A 23,315-nucleotide genomic window follows, 5' to 3' on the forward strand; every position below is an offset into this window, starting at 1 on the left:
AGGAAAATAGCACATGTCCTCTATCATACAGCCCTGAATTCACTGAAGCCAACAGAAAGTTCCACTTCACTGGCTTTCCACTTGGCTCTTTATATCCTAGGGAACAACACAGCTGCAGAGAACTAACAAATGTCCTCAAACTTTCTTTTTGGGTTGGAATTTTGGTAATCTCAACAGTAAGCAGAACAGCTAATTACAGTGCTTTGCCCATGGCAGGAAAACATCTGCCATAACAGTCTCTAGGAAAAGTCCTGTTTTCCCAGCAGCCTGTTCTAAGGGCTGGGATCCAACCAAGTCAGTGGGAATTTCCCAATGGAAACTGGATCATGGTCTTCATACATCCCCATCTCTACAAAGGCAAGTATTTTACAGGGCTCATAAACAGGTATGCTGAGTGCAGTTCTGAGAAGGGTAAAGCATCTTCTGTTGACTTCAGTGGCACATCTACCTAGAAAATGAGAAAGGCAGCACTTTGTTGTTCATGCGTGTCCCTGTTTACTGCTGTGACACACACCTGAGCATTCGCCAAGCTTTCCTGGTGGGCACTGGCAGATGAATGGTCTCCGGTTTGCTTCATACCCCACACACTGCATGTCCCCTGGACACGGCTTCTCCAGACAGGGATCATTAGAGCCTGGGCAGAGTCCTCCTGCAATAAGTTAAAACACTGTCAAGGGTACAGTGTAAAGCATGATCTTCAGTAATACGAGAGTAATGAAAGACAATTCTTGATCTCTCATTTCAGTACAAAGAAAGAATGGCTTAATGACAATGACAAAAAACAGCCCTTCATGGAAGAGATGTCCTCTGGACAAGCAAAAAAGCAAAACAGTTATAGTTTTTCTTCAAAGGCTGTCTTAAAAGCCATGGGAATGTATTATAAAAACTATTATGAGCAATAGCTGGTTTGTAATTGGCGTTGTGTCTCTCAAGCCAGTCATTTTCTTGCAAAGTCCCCAGTGCAGGGAATTTCAGGATATGATAAAACAAGTGACATGAAGCCACACACTCCTTGTGCCCCAGCACACCTGTGAGAAACAAATTTATGGAGGCTGAGTTCCCAAAGAGACAAAATAAGAAAAAGTCATTAGTGGGTGGACTTTTAATCCTCCTCCTGCACAGGACCCGCTGCCAGCCTGATTGTACAGCACAGACAAATCTGCCTGTCCCCATCTTACTCCTCACATTTCTGAGATCTCACATCCCATTGTACACCTTGCCAGGCTCCCAAAACCTATCCTCCTTTCTTCTGGATTTCTGGTTTTGGCTACATGAGTCTCATTGCATATGGAACTTCGTGTGTTCAGAGAAAAAGAAAAAAAATAGGAAAAAAATAGTGCAATATCAACATTACCTAAAAGAAGAAAGAAGCAGCTTAATATTCTAAGTAGCTAGTACTAATTTATAATAATAAATTGGGCAAAACACCCATGTCCTTTTTACTTGGGGAAGAACACAATTTGGATAAAATTATTTTGAATGCTAATGTCAACTCTTTCCTAAAAAATATTTCATTAGTATGGAATCTATTCTTGCCCCGGAACACGTGAATACAAAACTACTACTAATTTCACAAGGGAAGTAATCTGAAGGGAGGGATGAATAGAATCATAGAATCATAGAACTATTCAGGTTGGAAAAGACCCTTGGGATCACCGAGTCCAACCATCATCCCTACTCTACAAAGTTCTCCATCCAAATGGCCCTTAAACACACCCAGGGATAGTGACTCAACCACCTCCCTGGGCAGTCTATTCCAGTGTCTAATCACTCTTTCTGTGAAATTTTTTTTCCTAATGTCCAGTCTAAACCTCCCCTGTTGCAGCTTGAAGCCATTCCCTCTTGTTCTGTCATTGAGTTTTAAATACTGAGTTTTAAATTTGCTGAAAATACTTATGTGACACAATTACACTAAGGTTCTTCAAAATGCCTTAAATTCTTAGCATCTACCAAGGTTAGCATGTCAAGGGCTTACTTTAAAGCCTGTCAATGCCAAAGAAAGCTCTTGCATTCCATGAGCTTTGGCTAAACTATTATATACCTTAAATAAGTGTCTAAATACATCTGATGTGATTGCCTTGACCTTAAAAGATTTGCCAACACTATCTACCATAATGCAAACCATGCTACAACCATTGCTGCTTAATACATGAATTCTCAGGAATACCTGACTTTCACAACAGTTGGCATTTTCTTGATTGCAATAACGAACCTGGCAGATGCAGGGTCACCTTCTACCTTTGGGTATCTGTGTGTGGTTGAAGAAAGAAAGTAGTCTTTAAGTGCAGAAAAAAGGCACTCCTGCCTTTTTTTTCAGTCAGAGGGTGAACAGAGGGAGAGCCAGTGGCTAGGAAAGGACAAGCATCCCTTGTTTTGCTTATCAAATACATTTACTTAATACATGCAGGTGATGATTTTAACAACAAAAAGCCAGCACCTTCTTACCCATCACTTTCCTAATATTGGCAGTTTTGTTTATCGCAGCACCCTTATTGTATTAAAAAATACTTTATTTTTTGAGCATATGTCTTTTACTTAAAATTTATAACAGAAGAAATCAACCTGTCATAGGGTCTATCTCCAAAAGTAATGCAAGAAAGATTCTTATTGCTCTCACATTTTCGTATAAGCCAAGAAGGGCCCAGAGTAAGCACAGCTGAAATTGCCTGGCACTGTAAGTATTTTCTGGAAAAAGAAAAATTACTGCTGTAGGTTTCAAAATGGACATGGGCTGACTACAAATATGGCAATGACTGTAAATGTCTTGCTTGATGTACAGCACAGTCAATTTAATCTTTAACATCCTCCCCTCCTTTGTCAAACATTTCTTTGAGAGGTGTATGCAGTAAACGATTTATAGTACTGCTTGTAGCACTGTTAGAAAATGATGCATGGCAATCTTTATTAATCACTTTAGTAGGTAACAGGAGTAACAGCTGCAATATGCAGTCAGACTTTAAGTCTTCTAGAATCAAAAGACAAATGTCATGTTACAGGGTTAGCACTGCAGAACTATATTCTGTGTAAATGCAAAGTCTGCAGAATTTAACAGAGAATACGATGCTTTCTATAGCTTTTTTTTTTTTTAGGCAAAAAACCAACAACCTCATTCTTTGGAATTCAATGGCAAGTAACAGTTTTTTTCTGAAATTATAACACGTGGTTCAATATCCTCAGGCTGCCTTGTATTTTCTAGTTGGTTCTTTTGGCTATTTTAATTCATTCTTATGTGACAAACACAGCATTCTGCTGTATGCAGAATATATCTCTTTGAACACACTTAAAGCTTTTGTGAGGCTGTAATTAAGGTGAGCCTCTGCATAGCAGAAAGATAAGGCACCTGGAGAAAATCCCCACAGCTTCCCAGTGTGCAGCAGAAGGGGGCACTGAGATTTCCAAATCATAGAATCATAGAATGGTTTTGGTTGGAAGAGATCTTCAAGATCACCTGGTTCCAAGCCCCCTGCATGGGCTGGGTTACCTCCCACCAGACCAGGTTGCTCAAGGCCCCATAGAACACTTGAACACTTCCAGGGAAGGGCCATCCACCAATTCCTTGGGCAGCCTGTGTCAGCGTCTCACTACCCTCCAATTTTGCTTGCAAATTTTCACATGCCCTAAACTACGACTATATCTTTGACATGAAGCAATAGAGCAATTTGTTATCCATCTCTGCCAGTTTTTTAGCTGATTTTTACTCTGATGTGTACTTCAGTCATCCTTCCACAGTCAAAAAATACATGGAAAGGATCTAACGTATTTAGTGCAGCTGTGGAAATACACTGAAGAACTGCTTATCCTCATAGATGAACAGCAGGTCTTCTGGTAAACTAGAAGGAAATCAACTTTTTATTCATCCTGCTGCAGCAGGATTTAATAGCTGTCACAAAAGTTTTTAAATATTCAGACTTGGGAGAAGAAATGCTTTACGCCTGTCTGTATGGTTATGAGTACATAAGCTACAAATCTGCATTATTACATTGCCCTAGCTAACATGCATTTTAAGGCTGATTTCACAACTCTGTGGGGCAAAATTGTGAAATCATTCAAGTTTACATTGTCCACATCAAAGATTTACAGCCGAGTTTAAATAAAATTATTCTAATGTTGCATTTCCTCTCCAGAGAATAGTCTGTTTACCATCCACTAAGAGATTTGAGAAATATGGATTTGAATTGATCTCTCTTTTTTTTTTTTTTTTTTTTTTTCTGTAGGCAGGTCCAGGCAAACCCCATGGCATTCCCTTGAAACTCACACTGGTATTAATAAAGCTGTTCTCTACAAGGTGTCATAGAGACACATGAGCTAGTGTCAAGCAGTGCATGGCAGGAAAAGGTGGAATAGACGCACTTGATTTTGACAGATCACCTTCAGTTTAATTCTCTAAAAGGAGGCAAAAGTATTGCAATCTCCCTACTAGTATCCTGAGGAAGAAAACATTCTTCCACTACAAATTGAGACATTTATTTAATTCCTGTCCATCCAAAGAAGGATCACTTCCAGGAATGTAAATTTGAAAATTGAGTGCTTCAATAACTATAACTTGATCCTTGCAATATTCAGTGTTTTTCTGTAAGCCCATTCTCATGAATCTGTATAAAAATAAAAAAAAGGAGTCTCTCTCAGTTGCAGAAAAAAGCTTGAAAAGTGACTCCTGAAAGTCAAAGTCCCAGAAAGCAAATAAAGCAAAGCTCTGAGTTGTCACCTTTAAAACAGTGTAATAATTAGCTGAGTGGGGAGAGAAGACAAGCAGCTGTAATTTTTTGTTCTTCTTCCAGTGTGCTGACCAGGTATTGTAAGCAAAGATTACTTATATCAGTGCAGATACATGAACTTGTTTCTGCACAAGTCAATCACAGGTTTTAGTCAGCACAAGTTCCCCTGGAAAACTGTGTCAGACAATGTGTCCTAGTGAATCAGATTCTCTTCCAGTTTTAGGAGAACTGAGATATTTGACCTCTTCCATCAAGTACTTGATCACAGTTTCCCTTAAGACTCCTTAAGTGGTAGAACACAATTCCTACTTGCCCTGATTCTAGGCATCCCCCCTTCAGGCTTCAGCTCTCCCGTGTTTTATATGAGCTTGTGCATTCTCAGTGAGAGCCTTCAAATGGGAGATAGTCACAGGCAGAAACATCTCTCCTTAGGAAAGTGCAATGTTAAAAGGACTATAGCAAAATCAAATTTATTAAATGCATCTCCAGTTCTTTCTTGCCAAACACAGGCAGGACACCTTCTTCTTCAGTCATCCCAGCTATCTTGCCAAGACAACTACAGGTTCATTAGCATGTGTGTGCTTCCTGAACACGGGAAAAGCAGTGTTCTTGAATTGGATGTCTGACGCCCAATGCTGCAAACACCCAGGACTCTTTCAAGCAATGTGTGCTCTGTGTAGCAGAGGACACAGACCACCTTTTAAGATTAGGTCCTACATTAATAGCAGACCTTATAATGCATCATAGTCTATGATTACTTTTTGTCAGAACAAAATGCTAGAAGTGGCTTAATAAAGTCTGAATTTGCCCGGTTTCACGAAAAAGTGGTCCAAGACTGCTATTCACTTGATTAAATAATGTGGATGTGTGTCTGCACTTTTGCTGAACACTTCTGGGTCCATCAGAAAAATTCTTTCAAAGTATTAAGCCAGAACCATATTAAACACTTGAAATGCCATTAATCTCATCTAACTTTAGGGCATGATTCATCTGACTGATTTTAGACATTGAGGGAGAGATGTTATGACATCATTAAGAACACCTCATTCTTTCCACTGTCTGCAAATGGGGCCTGGAGTGACCAGCTCAGATGTAGATATATACCCACATTTGTCAAGATTATTTCAATCCAGCCCTCTCCTATAAACATATTAATGTAACCTCACTTTTGTAAGATTATAATACAGAGTGACTCTATAGTGAAGTAGTCCCATCAGCACCTGCTTCTTCCCTGCATCTTTGTCTCAATACAAAAGAATTACTTTGCATCATGAAAAAATAAAAATACAGAATGCATTTTTGCTTCTGAAAAATGAGACTGTGATGGGAACTATTTTACAGAAACCCATTTATTCCAGTCCTCCTATCTTTACTTCCCACAAGCACTGACAGATGTTTGCACACCTCACGTCATCTGACGAGAGACTGGCAGTTGCATAGCCCCTACAGCCACACTCAAACAACCTCCAGTTTGTTACAGTATTTTTCATACAAACACAAGCAGATAAGCCAGACATCTAAAGAGAAAGCCTTTTATTGGAAAACACTTTAGTTCAATTTTATTGATTTTAAGGGCTTAGATCGATGCACCTGAACTTTCGAACTTATCCTTCCAGAGTTGAGCTGCTGAATCTCCAAAGTTCACCCACTGCCTGCTTTACAGTCTCCCTCCATTTTCACTTTAGATAACTCTGTTTGCTCACAAAGGTAATTTAGGTAAGTTATGCACAGCTGGGATGCATAAATTGTGCATATCTGTGACATCTGCCAGTGAGAAAAACACTCCAAGTATGATACATATTTCAAGAATGAGTGAATTAGTTCAAAATCAAGCTGTCTGGGTCATAATTGAATCAGATCTCTGGAAACATATACAATATTTTAATGGCTTTCTCATAATTCAAACTATTAATATTTACTGGGCTGGATCATGAAACTATCTTAGTAACAAAGGAAGCATAATACTTTTATTATACTGATGATATCTTGCTAATGTTGCCTTGTTAAACAAGCCAAAATAAATTTATTCTAGTATTTTGTGTGGTTATGCCTGACTTGCTGCATTTATGTGCATGTAAAATAATTACTCATCAAACAAGTATTTTCATTTTCTGATTATTTTACTGGGCCTAGCCTTTTTGCTTTCTTCATGAATACAAAGCTATACATATGTTATCTAATTAATATACCCTCAAAAGACTGTGTTATCTCCTATGTGATAAAACAAGGTGTGTGTCTGTGCATTTACCTAAATACCAAGGCACTCCTTGTGGCTTCTTCAATTAAAAACAGAGGAAGAGGCTGAAGCATTAACTAAAGTGGAGAAAGGCAAAGCATGGATTTTTTTACTTCCCACCAAGTTCTCTTATCTCTGTGAAAGTAATGGGCACCAAGGCTCCCTCCTCTCTCTGGTTAGTTACACTTCAATAAGTAGCTCTGGGTGCTTTTTGTTACAGGCTGGATGGCGGACTGGACATGCAGAACCTTATCCCAAGTCTTGAGGGTCACCTATGAGAAATCAGCACATTATGGCTCAAACAGGAACTGTGGGAACCCTTCCAGCTTTCCAGCTGGACCAGGACAAGCTGCCTCTTGCAACTGTTCCTGTGGGGCAGTCTTTGGGGCCACGAGCAAAGCTCCAGAAGCTCGGGAACATGAACCACCTGCAGAACCACATGGCCTTCCCGGCAGCCTGCCATGCTTTTTGAGGACTGACTGGTACATGACATAAAAAATTAGGAATTGCTGTCCCCGCTGAATTTTTGTGCTTCAGTGCAAACTTAGTGTGCAGGGAGGAAAAGGGAGAGAACTGCTGGATCAGAACTGCACTGTACTGCAAAGTCTTTTTTTTTTTTTTTGAGTTAAGCTAAGGGATTGTGAGGCAGGTTCACTTACTATTATTAGTATCTGAAGGGAATAACACATCATTATTTTCTTTAATAAGTCGTGAAATGAAATTATAAACACTGAAAATTTTGTCTGCTGGAAAACCAATTTCTGACAGTGAGGGCTATCACTGTCCCCATGGAGATAAAGACTTGTTATTTCTTGGTACAAAAATGAGACAAATTCATGACTTAGAGAGCATAAAGGAGTTTTGCAGTAAGTGCTCCTGCACTAGCTCCTGGATTCATCTGGAGGATACTGCAGCTTTGTCCCTTCTAAACCAGTGAGAATCCTTCATTTTGTCTAACAAAATGTCCAGGTTTTTTGTAATAGATACATCTGCTTATAACACTTTTACTTAAAAATTTGCCACATAGATTGCTCTTGAAAGTACATGAAAATACCTCAGAAATAAAACTATGATCTTATACAGAACCAAACTTTTATGGCATTATTGTCCATGTGCCACCCATAGCAGTGACCTCTGGTTAAGTTTTATGAGTATTTTAATTGCCACTGGAGTTGATGGTAAGACACAAAGTCCTGCTGACTGCTTCAGAACCAAAGGCTGGGTACTGAAAGACATGGCTGCTGAATTCTTGCATTGCTCTGCATGTGTGTATATGCGCATGTGTGTTTAAGATGAGGAAGGCTTTGATGTATTGATTTTACAGCAGCTTTTTCTCTATTCTTAAATGAAGTGGAAAGAGGAGCAAATAGGCTGGTAAACAAAAGAAACAGAGCTATTATTATAACTGCCTGAGGTTTTATACTCCAAGCACAGAATCATAAGGAAGATTGGCTCTCGAGCCTATTTGTCGTGTATATACCCATGTGAAATCTCTGTGAAAACGTGGAACAGCCTGAAACCCAGCCAAAAGCCCACTCTGTCACCTACTGTTGCATTAAAGGTCAGGAAGAGTGCTTGCTTGCAGTCACTTAATAAAAGAATTCATTGATTTCCATGCCTCTCTCTGCAAAAATGGGACTGGAAAAGGCCTTTCCACCTGCACTGCTTAGGTCAGGGGTCCTCTTCCTTGGAGACTGCTAGAGCATGGCTGCAGACAAGGCTGTTCTGCTACAGTCACACTCCAGGTTTATTCCGGTAGTGGCACTGAGGGGGTGGGAAACCACATCACTCCCTCTCCTCTCCCTTTTTCTTCCCTTCCTTTCCCTCCCCAGGAAGTTGGTTGATGGCTCTGATTATGGAGCCTCCAGGAAAGTGGTCTTTGTCATAAAAGGCCAAAGTTCATCAACTTCCATTTACATCAGTAAACATGAACAATTCTTCCTGAGCCTGAGAAATCAATTCCCACAATCCATCAGCCAGTCGTGCTTTAAAGGACTGAATTGAAATGCCCCTTCTAATCTGCATCAGAGGAATAAAAACAATCCTATCGCATAATGTGTAAGGAGGGGAGGAGGGAGCAGTACTCACCATTGCACATGCACCGCACATTCCTGTAAAAGCGGGGGCACACAAAGCTGATTCGTGCCGTGCTATAGGTCATCAGGGAATGGGAATCAATAGATAGGCTTTGCTCACAGTGTTTTTCCTGACAATCCAGTCCGGAGCAATTCTTCTCCAAGATAGCAGAAATACGAATCACATTTTCCAAGTGTCTCCTTGCATTGGAAAGCTTCTGAATCAAATAGGCAGGCTTATAGAAACCACTGTTGTGCATCTGCACTGCAAACAGCATGTCGAGCTGGTTGCTGCCTGCCACCGGCTGGATGCTGATGATGTGCAAGCTGTCCTGTTTCTGGGAGAGCACTGCGTTTCGCAAGGTACGCCTGAACCCGTGCATGTGAAGGCCCACGAAGTCTTCTGGGGAAACATTCTCAAACCGGATGGTGACAGTGTTCTGCAGCATTTCCTGCAGCAATTGCTCAACGTGGACCACAACGTCGATGGGTACCTGGAACCGGCCGTCACTGACGGAGACATTCAGGATGTACTTGCCGTTATCAAGCCCTCCAAGGGCAATGATCTTCCCATCGTGGCTGTTGACCTTGAACAAACTTTTCTGCTCTGATTTTAGTGTATATGTGAGGACATCGTACACATCCTGATCTGTGGCATGAATTTTCCCAATGACTCCCCCAGGAAAATCATCTTCCATGGTGACAATGAAAATCTCCAGTGGGATGGCAGTCGGTTTGTGAATGCTCTCTTCAATGACCCTCACCTGAATGTAGGTATGGGAAACCTGCTGAGGCTTCCCAGAGTCTTTTGCCTAATGTAATTTAGAAAAAATAAGAAAACAAAAAACAAAACAAAACACACATATAACACAGCCAATGAGCACAACTTCTTGCTATACATATTTTCACAGGATCAGTAATTCTGAAGACATCTCAGAAGAACTTCCCAAACGTGTTCGCAAAAAACATATGTAAAGAAATGTCTCAGCCACTTCTAGCAATGGAACTTATAAACTCTTCAGGGAAGCACGGAAACCTCATCTAAGTGATTGCAGAGAGAAATGTGTCAGCAGAATGTCTCATTACTCAAACTGAAATGTTCCCAAGATCCCATAGCTATCACTTGTCCTCTTCTCAACCAAGCCATTTGTGTGTGGTATATTCTGTACAAAACAGAGTTTGGGCTCACTTCAACCCTGGAATAGAGACTGGAGCCCAGTGAAATACCAGCATCAGTTTCTGCATTGCTCTAAAGTGTTTCAGACCCTGCTTAGCTTGTGTGGATATGAGGGAGTTCAGATTTTTCTGCAGTGCTCTGTACTACTTTACCTGATGCAATCAAGAAACATGCTTGAAATAAAATTTATCACCATCCAAAAATGAAATAGGGTGCCTCTGCTGTTACCAGTGATAAAATTGGAGAGCAGCACTGCACTTGGACAAATGACTGTATGACCCAGAGCACATATGATAGCATCATTTGCACTTTAGAGAGATTAGAAGAGCAAGTATGACAAAAAACCTAAGGTCATCATGACAGATGGGGGTACAAACTGTCCATTCCAGCACTAAGAAAAATGTTTCATTGAAGTAACTAAAGATACACTGCCTCACATATTTACATGCTCCAGAGAACAGCAGAAGACTAAACTTCCACTGGTCAGAGCTGTACTACACATTCAAAATCTTTATATTTGGACATGGAGAGGAAAATCGACAAGTTGAAATTAATAATAATAATAATAATAATAATAAAAGACAGGATGACTACAGTAATATGGACATTACTAGGAAAGGATTAGTAAATCTAAGAACAAAAAATTAAAAAGTCATATATATGTGTGTGAACATACACACACACATGCACAGAGATTACATCCCATTCCACTTTCAGTTTTAACATTATATTTTAATAAACCTAACTCAGAGGAAGAACCTGATGGTAGAAAGGAGAAAGCAGAATTTTAGCACATACGAAGGCAAAGAAACATGTCTATGGTCTATACATAACAGGAAAATGTAAAACACGTTTTCACTGCAGAAATTTCTACAGAAAATAATACTGGAAGGAATTAGGCCTCCACAATCCAACAGTGTCATTTTCTGAACATGTTGGTGCATCTCAGACACTGTGGTCTGTCTAATATTTCATTTATCTGACATACTTGGATCTATACAGCTAGAGGACACTGCTTAAATTTAATTCTTATGCTCAGCTTTGGCTCTACTGAAACTCTGGCTAGCAAATTGCCCTGAAAATAAAGGTATTTTAGGATGAAGGCATGGTAAGAATGAAAGGTGAGAGTTTTTTATTTTCCTACAAGGCTCAAGGAACAGGTCTCAGGAATATTAAATGGCAAATTCATAAACCTTTACTTTCATTTGAACTGTTAACATCACAGATTCTATTTTTTCCAGTTGTAACTAACTGGGGATATTACTGATGTGAACACCATTAAATGTGCTTGTAAAGGACCTCACATACTGTATTTAGGGAAATAACCCCAGCAAAACAAGTGGAGGAAGCCTGCTTTTTAGACTTAGCTTACAGGGCCACATATCATTTCAGTGAAGACATGTAGTTCATTCCCTAGATTCGCATATTTACTGAACCCTACTACATTTTCTCTGGCAGGTCTGAGAAACATGGACAAATTACTTTTGGATTTACAGTTTTTGTAATGAAAACCACCCTGGTTACAAAGTTCCTCAACAATGACTCTAAAGCTAAGTCTGAGCTGGACTTCTATTGCATGTCTTATTTTCACATTCTGTAAGAGCTAAATTGACCTTGGAAATGTGATTTCATGAATTCTTGGTAGGCTTCCAAAAATTTATGATTAAATTTATGACTTAAAAGCAGAAGTGATTTTCCTTCCTAGAACAATATTTTGCTGTCACTTGTTCTGTGGTGCACTTGTATGTGTATAATGTGTTTTTGCTTATTTCCTTGCTTAGCTACAGAAAAAAAAAAGAGATGAGATTCTTAAATCATAATGGCCACTGCTCAGAAAATCCATTTCATGTGGAGAAAATTGAAAAGGTGGCTGGCTACCTATTTATATGAAATTAGGTTTAAGGACATCAAAGGAAACATACCACACTGTGCACCTGTAAACTGGAATGTGTGGCATTTACTCATAGAATACAATCAATTAAAACCAATCCATACAGGCAATGTACAGATGATCTATCAATACAAGAGGTTTTATTTCCATGCATATGCAAAAATCCAGCCTTACCTGCACACAGAGCACATATTCAGTTGCAACCATGTGCTTGAAGATGACTGCAGATCTCAAGATGCCATGAGGGTCCAGTGTGAACTCCTCCTCTTCATTGCCAGTGAGGATGGTGAAGGTAAAAGGGGGGCCATTGTGAAAAGAGTCTTTGTCTGTCACTACCAGCTGCAAAATGCTTGTGCCCACTGGTTTATTTTCCTTTACACATATACAGTGTATAAAGAAAAGGATTAATATGATACATCTCACAATCATAAAATGCCATGTTTTGCTATTGAGAATATTCAACTAAATGCTCTTTGCCCAAGGCAGTACTTCACAAGCACTGTTTATTCGACACCACTTATGGCCTAAGGACAGGTAGCAGAGATGGAGGCACCCACCACACCTTCAGGGTCCGATGACGTCCTCCTCACACTCTGTCTGATCAGGACTGATCAACCATCAAGACCCACACCCTGAGCAAGGCTTAAAGAAGTGCAAACTTATCCCAGCTTAAACGTTTTGTGGCTAGAGTACCTGGCTCAACAGGGATGAATGGTAAAATGTGTGATGGATGCTGAGGTTAAGGTGCCTCAGAAAACAGAAACTCACCAAAGACTTATGGAAGACTTATCATCAGACATTGGAACAGGCTGCCCAGGGAGGTGGTTGACTCACCATCCCTGGATGTACCTAAGGATTGTTTGGATGTGGTGTTGGTGGATGTAGTTTACGGGAGAACTTTGTAGAGTAGGGATGATGGTTGGACTCGGTGATCACAAGGGTCTCCAACCTGAATAATTCTATGATTCTATGTTTATACTTTTCTTTAAATACAGCTTTTGCAGATAAATCCTCAAAAGCTGGTTAACTGAAACCAAACATTTCAGAAGTCAGAGAAGTTTTTGATGTGCAGGATAAACTTACTTGAATTACAGCTGTATAGTTAGCTGGAGTAAATACAGGACTATTATCATTCACATCGGAAACATCCACGTTGACTGTTGCAGAAGAAGACAAAGGAGGGGTGCCACTGTCTCTTGCCTCGATAACTAATGAATAACCAGATATCTGCAAAAAGGTGAAAACATTGAACCACCATGAAAGTGGTCCTACATTTTAATTCATGTTCTTTACATCCAGTGTACCACCTACCATATTCTAAGGTGAACTGTTCGGCCTCATTACCTTTCCTGCCCTTAGTACATTATCCTATTTATTACCACACTGTGTCTCAACTTCTGTCATATAAGGCTATCAATAAACATAACAGCTTCACTGCATTAAAATAACTGTATCAGATGACGCATTCCTCAAACAAAGGGGCAGAGAAAAAAAAAAGACCGATAATAACCAATCTCAGCCATTTTCAAATGTTCAGCAAACATTTTCATCTCTCCTAGGTGTCAGATGGGATATGTGACCTGATTCTATTTATCTTACAGTTGGTTTCCAGGATATCATACAAATTGCTTGTTAGAGCCAACCTCAGTGTGACACACAGTGTTTCTAATGTGGTGATGGAGAACCAAGAAAAAGTTCACAGGCATTTGGCTTAAACACAGTGAAAAACATTTGGGACTACTAGGGACAACAGTTTGTGTAGCAACAGGGTATTATCTACCATTCAGTAGAAGATCAGGGTTTTCTAAGCCTACTTGTTTGCAACAGGCACAAACTAGTCAGCACAGTGTGGGCAGTTCAGTGCATCACCCATGGGCCCTCAACACACATATGTGCTTGTGTGTGAGGTGTGACAAAAACTCTCTCTATACACAGCTTATGGATGACAGTTTGATTTTATGAACTAGAGCCTTACGTTGGCCTTCTTACATCTTGCAACTTCTTTTTACTGTACCTGAGGAGAGCTGCTGACATGTCTGCCTATGGATCCTGCTAAAGGAGTAAGCAAAGGGCCACACATGTGCCAGATAAAATACCCTGCTCCAGCCTCTTGGTGCAGGGCTGGGGAGGGGGAAAGCACACTCTGCAGAGGGGAACAACATCATGATAAAGGGGCTTTTTCAGGGTGGGAGGAAATGCAAAGCCATTTGAAAAATAAAAGCCATTTGGGTAGGAATATAGGCTAAGTGTATGAAATAAAGTGATTCTTCTGGGGTGTGGGACCAACCTAAAGAAAAAGAAAACAGCTGGTTGTTTTTTTGGGGGGGATGTGTAAGGGGAAGAAAGACTGTGATTTGGTAGGGGCACAGTGACACAGGAGGGAGGAATAATCCTGAAATATTGGAAAGTCAAGAAACTAAGGTTGAACGAGTTTTCTCTTTCAAGCTGTAATTTTGACTACTAGCTAAAGAAAAGACTGACAGTTTTGTAGGACCTTTTCCAGAATTCTACATTTCATTGTATCCCAGAAAGGTATATGGCAAAAATCATTGTTTCAATGTGATTACAGCTCTGGAAATAAGTTCCCTTAAACCACAGTCAGCATTGCCTTTGGAGATCTACAGCAGATGGGGCATCATGTATCATTTTCCCTAAAGGGGTCAGAAACACCTGTGTCTAGGAAATACGCCAAGGAAGGAAATAAAAAGACAGTATTGCAGGTTATTTTAACCAAGGGAAACTCTGGAAAATGCATATATATCTAACACAGCTGGCACCGAACAGTCACTCTGCCATCAAACACTGACAATCTAATCCTGCCTTTGCGATAATACAAAAATGATATTTACCGCTGTTTTAAGTAGCAGCCCTGCTTCCAGTAGAGAGCTTTTCCAGCTGAGCCTATGTTCTGAGGACAGCAACCAGCTTCCCCAGTTTCGTGGATGTGCTGCTCAGAAGCAGGGGTTTCTTTATGTGCTGCAAGACTTCTGAAGCCATGTAGCGCTCTCCTTCCCTGCTAGTAGCACAGACAACTGCATTTGTTTGGTTTGTTGTGTTGTTTGGTTTTTTTTCCCAACAGCTGCAAATTGCTAGCTATGGCAAAATGGTGATCAATCACCCCGAATGAATAATCTAGTGAGCAAACAAAGCAGCAGATTCTGTTTAATGAAGCACTCTTTCACTTTTGGTACAGCCTGGCCACTTCATAACATCACCTCCCCAGTGACATGTTTTGCAGAGTGCTAATTAATGGCTGAGGTCTCAGCTCAGTGCTTGGTCCCATGATCTGGAGCATGTTGCAATCACTCTGCTGCACACACTGCTGCACATGTGTGCTCATATGCGCAGGAGAGAGGAGGCAGCTCATTAGCACAGTAACAGCTGCCAGCGGCACCACAAGAGACATGCAGGGTTGCTTTTTTTCCCCAATCTGGCCTCAGCTGCTGTGTTGGTGCAGGATGGGAATGCTACCAGAGCAGGTGGTTTGTAGATAGGACTGGGGTTTGGAGTGGGGTGGGAAGAAGTGGAACAACATTAGAAAGACTTCTTGGAGCAGCTCAGACTGATCGTTGCAGAATATAAAAGATGGTTGTCAAAACAAGGTAGCAGCAGAGTTGAGATCAATACACACCTATAAGTTATTGTAAGTTAAGAAGTCCCATGTCTTACCCTTTCTCTATCCAATTTCTTTTTAACCTTCACAAGTCCTGAAAGAGGATCAACTGAAAATTCATTGTCTCGGTCTCCAGTCACTATGGAAAAATGAATCTGGCCATTGGAAGGACTGTCCAGATCTTCTGCAATCAACTTTTTTTGAGAGAAAAGTGAGAATTAGCAAAACAAATATTAAGCAATCTGTATGACACATTAATTGCTCAACATCCCAAAAAGTACATCTTCATATTCCAACAGACTCAACTGCACACACAAATGGCATCAAGCCAATCAGTTTTTGAGAGAAGGCTCCCCTTGGACCTTTTTTTGCAGCCTTAGAACAGTACTTTAATCTTAATATTCCATATAACACTTTCTTTCTGGATCCACAAGTTCCAAGAAAACAGTATTGTGAGGTTTGGGGGATGGCACACTGTGTGCCAGACTACACAAATACTATGTTTTTCACTGAAAAGTTGAATTCTGCCTTTGCAATAAAACCGTTTTTTCTAGCTGACTCCTGAAATGCAATGTCTTAAACATGCCATTACTCCTTGACAGCACAATAGGGTTAAAAAGAAACAGTCAGTACTACTAATACTACCTTCTTTTGAGGGGGAAACTGGCCGCAGCCTGGAAAGCAGTAGCAGACGGGGAGTATTGTTGAGAGAACAGCTTGGGTGATTCAAGATGCAGTAGTTACCATTATGACCCAGTGCAGCAGTATTTTATTAAAGTTCTTGTGGCAGAGGGCTTCATCCTGCCTAAATGCTGCCCACAGCCTCACTCACCATCACCACCGAGTCCCCGACAGCAGCGTCCTCGCTGATGACGGCGCTGTAGACCAACTGGCTGAATTTCGGTGCATTGTCATTAACATCTGTCACGTTGATGTTGACAGTCGTAACAGCGCTCAGGGCTGGAGTACCTCCATCTTTTGCTTCCACTACTAAGTAGAAATCCTTACACGATTCATAATCCAAAGCTTCAAAAATAGAAATCGCCCCTGTGAAGCAAGGGAGGGAATGTCAACAGCTGGGGGAAAACAAATAATGCTATGGACTAAGGGATTTGACGTAGTCAACAGTCAGTACAGGATGCTATTTATCAGCATGGCACACATACAAAATATGCTGTTCTAACTGTAACGCTGCCTAATCCAATAAAAATATTGTTCAGGTTTCTACTGCTGTCATTTGATTGAACAATGCCAATTACACTTGGGTTGTCTCTGCAGAAAGGACCTTCACAAGGCATGAAGCAATGAACGGTTTCTCGTGGAAAGAGCTTTCATTATATCAGTATTGTAGACAGAGAAGTAGGGGACATATCCACCCATTTGTCTGGACTCATGAACAGAGCCTGTGGGAGAAATGGATGCCAACTCTGGAAATCAGTCCTGACAAGTCAACAGAAATTAACTCCTACATAATTAACTCCTCATGAATTAAATACAAATGACTGGAGTATGAATACCTTTGAGGAATCAGCTGTCTATAATTTATGTGATTAAACAGGGACTTCCTCACTCAACTGGGATTTAAATTTTGGGTTCTCTTACCACACAGTCAAAACTCTTATTCTCTGTAACTTGACTCAGTTTTTGCACTTAGACCCCCTCTAGGATACAAATGATTTTTATGCAAGCCCTCATTTCCCATGTACCCATTATCTTAAGTGATGAGTGGGCTATGCACAGATTAGTAGTGACGCCATGAAGGAGGTAACACTGGGCATGGCAGGAATGACAAATCCCTAACCTTGGCAAGCCTAAACCTTTTCAATATAGACTCATCATGTATGGAGCTTAAAGGTCATTTAGTCCAACTACTCCCCAGCACAGGTTAGCTAAACCTAATAATTCCTGAAGTTACTAATCTCTAATGTTCTTATAAACCTCCAACAACATCAGTTTCCTAACCTTCTTAGGAGATGTATTTCAGTACTTAGTAATCATTACAGTTAGGAATTTCTTCCTATCAATTTATACAAAATAATCCAAATGCAATTTAAGCCCATTCACAACTTCTTTTCTCATGACTGGTCATGGAGAAAAGTTTATTCCTCTCCTCTTCATAGGTACTTTCTACAGGCTTGAATACTAACAGCATGTCTTCTTTTCTAGCTTAAATAGCCTCAATTCCCTCACTCTGTTCTGGTAAGCCTCATTTTAGACCTTGGATGATCCTTCTTAACCTCATCTGTACTCTCTCCAAATGAACCCTACATTTCAGCATGAGTTGCTGGAAGCAGTAGCCCTGAAGAGAAGCTTACAAGTGCCTATCAGAGAGAGTTCCCACTGATAAATGGTGTGAAGGGCATTATTTTTCAAGCCCTGATCAGGCATGCTACATCAGCACCCGGTTGTCTGGAAACTGAGCTCCTGCCTCTAAACCAATAATAATGGAGCTGTCACACATTAATGAATAATAAATAGTTTGAGGGTTTTTTTTCCTGTGTGATTAAGCTTCATTATGGGTTTTTATTGATTTATATCCCCATTTTCTTTGTCAAATGTGAAGTTAAGTATCGCTGTCTAGGCATATTTATGCTTAAATTTTGTTAGCACTAATCAACATTATGAAGTTAACAGACAACACACAATTATATGAAGTCCCTTACAGTGTAAGGCAGTAGCCTCTGCAGAACGGAGACAGATTTTTGCACACAGAAATAGAAATTACACAATGCATCGTTTTGAGATTCTCCAGGTTACTGGTTATTACAGCTGCCCTCAAACAAGTGTTTACCTTCAGCTTTCAGAATCAAAACTGTTTTGCTCTGAAGCTCTAGTGGCAGATTTGTACTGGTCATCCTGAATGTTGTGAAAATAAAGGGATCCACTACAGAAAGCACAAAAGAATCACAGCTTACTGTTGAGAGGTTAATACCTCGATACGGTTAAATAATGTATCCCACTAGGGAAATTCAAAGAAAATGAACCTTTGGCACCAAATAAGGAAGCACAGTTGTATAAACAGCAATCACGTTAGGCTTGCCAGCTGCTTGGTCCTGACAGCACTGCCTGATGCTTGCTAAGGTCCCGACATTTGAGGGTGCACTCAGCTGGTAAGTAGGTAAGCATTTAAAGTGTTCATAACTATAAAGGTTGCACAGTTTGGCTAAAGAGTGTCATATCTACATTGCCTTTAACAGAAATAATAATGGCAAAAAGTATTCTTCACTTGAGCTGGGGCAGCTGAGTGTGACTGTAATTTACATCACCCTCCAACCTAAAACTGGTTTTTAACTGTGCAACTAATACCACATTGACAAGCTCTCAGTTTCTCGGAAATTTTTTTGTCCAAGCGCTTTCCCCAAAGCATCCACCTTTTTCTGATGCTTTAATTTTGCATTCCAAATAAGAACCATTTTACAAACCTGTTTTTGAGTTAATCCTGAACTTCCCTTTCTCATTCCCTGATCTGATGAGATAGGCAATCTCAGCATTAGTACCAATGTCTTGGCTTGTAGCAAAAACAGAAAGGACCTCAGTGCCAGGTGAGGTGTCTTCAGGTACTGTAACAAGATAATCTCTTCTTTCGAACACAGGGGGATTGTCATTAATGTCTAGCACAGTAATGGTAACGGTGGCAAATGAGGACAAGGTCAGCACAATGCTCTGATCTGAGGCCTTTACAGTGATGTTATAGGAAGACTGAAGCTCTCTATCAAGTGGATGCTCCAAAATAATAATTCCTGAAGACCGGTCAACAGAGAAGTAACCATCTGCAGAGTCAGCCAGGGAATAGGTAACTTTTCTGTTCACACCTGAAAGAGAAGTAAATGTGAAAAGGGCAAGGAGAAATCAAGTAAACAACCACCTCTACGCAGCTATGGGAAACCCTAAGCAAAATCTGCTATCACACTGATCACTTGTATAGAGTTAGGAGTGCTGGTGGGTACGGTACTGACAGAAGTCTGGAAGATCAGGACATGCTCTTCTCACATGTTAGATCCCTGTGGATAAGTTAAGTTCCTTCCCTCATTATGGTACTTTTTTAAAAGATCACTTTGCAGAATTGCTATGTAATGAAACTTGAAAGCAGAATCCAAAGGTGGTCCTTGCCCAGAGAAGCTTACAATTGAATCAGATGAGACAGGCAGAATGCTGAAATTGGAAATGTCTCAGAGCGCATCTTGAAGGAATAGAAAAGTACATAAGGGAAAAATAAACCCATAAAAATACATAAAGAGGCACAGAATGTTCTTACTGCCAGCACTGCCTTGATTCCACTTTTGAGCAGCAAAATATTAAAATATGATACCTGTTAGACAAAAGCTGTATCAAAGAACTCCTGCCAGTTATGGACATTTTAGAAAGAAAATTCCCCCACTTCCCCAGTCTGAGAGCAAAAAATTGAGTTGTACAAAAGACACCCCTGAATTTCCCAACACATAACACCTATCCTCCCAGCTGCTGAATATGCAGATCTATGCTAAGGTTGTTGTCAGTAATAAGGCCTAAGGGGAAGGTACTGACTTAGTTGCTTGCCACACTACAGTGGGATAGTCATTTCAAATCTAATTAAAAGTGAACACAGCTACAACCTAAGTCAACTCCCTTGATGCTGGTTGATTTTGTGATTTGGTCCTGGGTGCTTCACGATGAGATTACAACTAAAACACAAAGATCCACTAAAATGGATGCCGTTAACATCTCTCACTTGAGCATTTGCTGTCCTTTTTGTTGGAGAACAGACTTTACAAGCCTGACATTAATCAGATGAACAAGAGCTACTAATCCCTTCTAGGCATATTTTGTTAATTTAAAATTTGTGACAGCATTATTCTACTTTCCAGCAGCAAAGCGTTGTAGAAACTGATCAAAAGCAGCACAAATCACAGTTGTTTTCTGCTTGACGTAGCAGGAGTAGAGCATCCACACAAGGGGGGGCTGGGAGAGTCTTCAATCACACACACATAAAAGCTAAAGCAACTACAAAATCCCAGACATTATTTGGAGGGCGTTAGGAATTATTATTTGGCCTCTTCAGGGAATAAGGTTTTTATACAGTGCTTGAGACACCGGAGTGTATTTCAAACATTCGAACGTCTTTCAAATAAGGAAAATTTAAAATGGCAATAGTCTAAATGAACCAGGTCTATTTTTGGTTTTATTTTATCACAGCAGAACCTCTCTATTCTCAATGGCATCTCTAATGTGAAAAATACAGAGGCCCTCCTTGAGCAAAACAGGTGAGGCAGCTGAGGAGGTGTCTCCTGTCCTACACACAAGAAACTGAGCTCAGCCCACAAACTAGTTGGAGACTTGAATTTCATGTGTGGAAACACTGAGACTGAACACCCTACAGCCTGCTGGAGAGCATGCTCACCTCTTCACTTAGCCTCTTTAAACATGCATTCAAATGCTCTCTCAGCTGATGATGAATCATACTGACAAAAGTGAAAAAGGAATAAAACCCGCTGGAAAGTGGAAAATTTTGAGGGTCTTAATGGTGCTAGGGGTGTCTACATTTCTAGCAGGGGAGGACCTCCTTCAGTGATAAATCCTCTCAAAAATTCCACTTACAAAAAGGGACAGAACTGACTAGAACAATTAGTAAGTGAGTAACTAGAGCTGATCCCTGGGAATGCCAGATGAAGGGATTTTGCCTGATTCAGAGTGTGTAATTGAATATCCAACCTACACGAGTTTTACCTGTAAAGCTTAGTATTCTATACTAGGGTCTCTTGACGTCTGCCACTTTCTACATAGAATTCGATACTTCTCTGCAGCAGAGACATTAACACACACTTTCCACACATATGTGTCTGTGACTGCAGGAAAGTCTTAGTCTTGTTCGGATTTTTCTTTGGCACAAAACCCGTAAGTGATACTCACCCCAACATACCTCGGCACAACACAGAAGATTCAGGTACCAGGCTCTTTAAAGACATAAATAGATAGAAAGGAGATGGCCTACCTATGACTTGTGTCTTGAAACACAGCAAAACTTCATCAAGAATATCTTTTAAGTGGGAGTGGGGAGAGAGAGAATGTGGTGCAGGTACAGGTGCAGGGTGAGTTTAGACACAAGAAGTGATAATTGATGACAGCAATCAGAGCATTCTCCTTGTATTCTGGTTCCTAAAGGTGACGCCCATTGATTAATAAAACATGGTTTTGGGTAAGTGATTGCTAGTCATCCTACAATGGAGATTATTCAGATAGAGATTATGGCGTTCTGGTTCCTAACTCTAATATAAAGGATTTTCAGGCAGAAATGGACAGAGTTACTTCTTGAAGGCAAGTACTTACTATTTTTTTTCCTGAACACAAGAGAGGAATACAGAAATTCCAGAGATAGGGCTACCATCTGCTGAGAGAGAAGCTTCCACCTGTGTGTGTGAATGGCATCCCTGCCGTGGATGCAATGGCAAATTCTGCTGTGACTATAAAGGAGATACTTTCTGTGGAAAGGAAACAACTGCTCTAACACCATGGTTCCTGCACTGGTAAAGAGAGCAATCCTCCCACATTGCTTGCCCACAGCTGCTGGGGGATTAATGTTTGCAAACTGTGTTTTATCTATTCACCTACTCACTTCAACTTCTCAGATTTCTAAGGTGCCAATCACAAACATAAGCTATTTGAACATGGAAAGGTTTGCAGGAATTACTATGACTGTAAGAGGATTGCAGTACACTTTTAAAATAAAGGAATAAGCAAACATATTTTCTATTTAGACTTGTATTAGCCTATGACAGAATATTGCCCTCTGTCAAATCTTTTCTGCAAAGTTAGTACAACTCACATTTGTCTAGTACCTCAAATGCCATGCCTCAAAGAGGATTTTTTTCTTGTTTTCTTCTGCACTAAAACAAAGGGGCATTGTCTGTGATGAGAGGAGACATCATTGCTCTCTACAACTACCTGAAAGGACGTTGTAAAGAGGTAGACATTGGTCTCTTCTCACAAGTAACTGGTGATGGAACAAGAGGAAATGGCCTCAAGCTGCACTATGGGAGATTTAGACTAGACATGAGGAAGAACTTTTTCACTGAAAGGGTTGTCAGGCATTGGAACAGGCTGCCCAGGGAGGTGGTTGAGTCACCATCCCTGGATGTGTTTAAAAGTCATCTAGATGTGGTGCTTGGAGATATGACTTAGTACTGGACTTGGTAGAGTGGGATTAATTGTTGGTTTTTTCCAACCCAAGTGATTATATGATTCTATAATTACTACTTTCAATAGCACCAGGGAAATGGTATAGTTTGTCTTTATAATTCAGGAGTACCAAATTCTTCCTTGCCTAATTTGGAATCATATAATAATTTATGTTGGAAAGGATTTTTAAGATCATGTCACACCACTAACCCAGCACTGCCAAATCCACCACTAGACCACATCCATAAGCACCACATCTAGATGTCTTTTGAATGCTTCCAGGGATGGTAGCTCCACCACGTCCCTGGGCAGCCTGTTCCAATGCCTCACTACTCTTTGAGTGACAAAATTTTTCCTAATATCAAATCTAAACTTCCCTTGACACAACCTAAGGCTATTTCCTCTTGTCCTATCACTTCCTGCTAGGGAGAAGAGGCCAACCCCCACTTTGCTACA

At 40.4% G+C, this 23,315-nt stretch overlaps 1 protein-coding gene across 1 annotated transcript in view; it reads right to left on the bottom strand.

Moving 5' to 3' along the window:
• FAT3 (FAT atypical cadherin 3) overlaps positions 1–23,315 on the bottom strand; it is a 345,063-nt gene that overhangs the window by 33,302 nt on the left and 288,446 nt on the right. The window contains exons 15-21 of the mRNA XM_010002614.1: positions 19,130–19,519; positions 16,540–16,754; positions 15,764–15,901; positions 13,178–13,321; positions 12,269–12,466; positions 9,040–9,838; positions 515–649 (exon numbers count right to left, since the gene is read on the bottom strand). Of these exons, the coding sequence (XP_010000916.1) occupies positions 515–649; positions 9,040–9,838; positions 12,269–12,466; positions 13,178–13,321; positions 15,764–15,901; positions 16,540–16,754; positions 19,130–19,519 (2,019 nt within the window). The remainder of the gene's footprint in view (positions 1–514; positions 650–9,039; positions 9,839–12,268; positions 12,467–13,177; positions 13,322–15,763; positions 15,902–16,539; positions 16,755–19,129; positions 19,520–23,315) is intronic.

The sequence above is a fragment of the Chaetura pelagica genome, unplaced genomic scaffold, assembly GCF_000747805.2.
Source record: "Chaetura pelagica isolate M959 unplaced genomic scaffold, ChaPel_1.0 scaffold338, whole genome shotgun sequence".
Lineage (NCBI taxonomy): Eukaryota > Metazoa > Chordata > Aves > Apodiformes > Apodidae > Chaetura > Chaetura pelagica.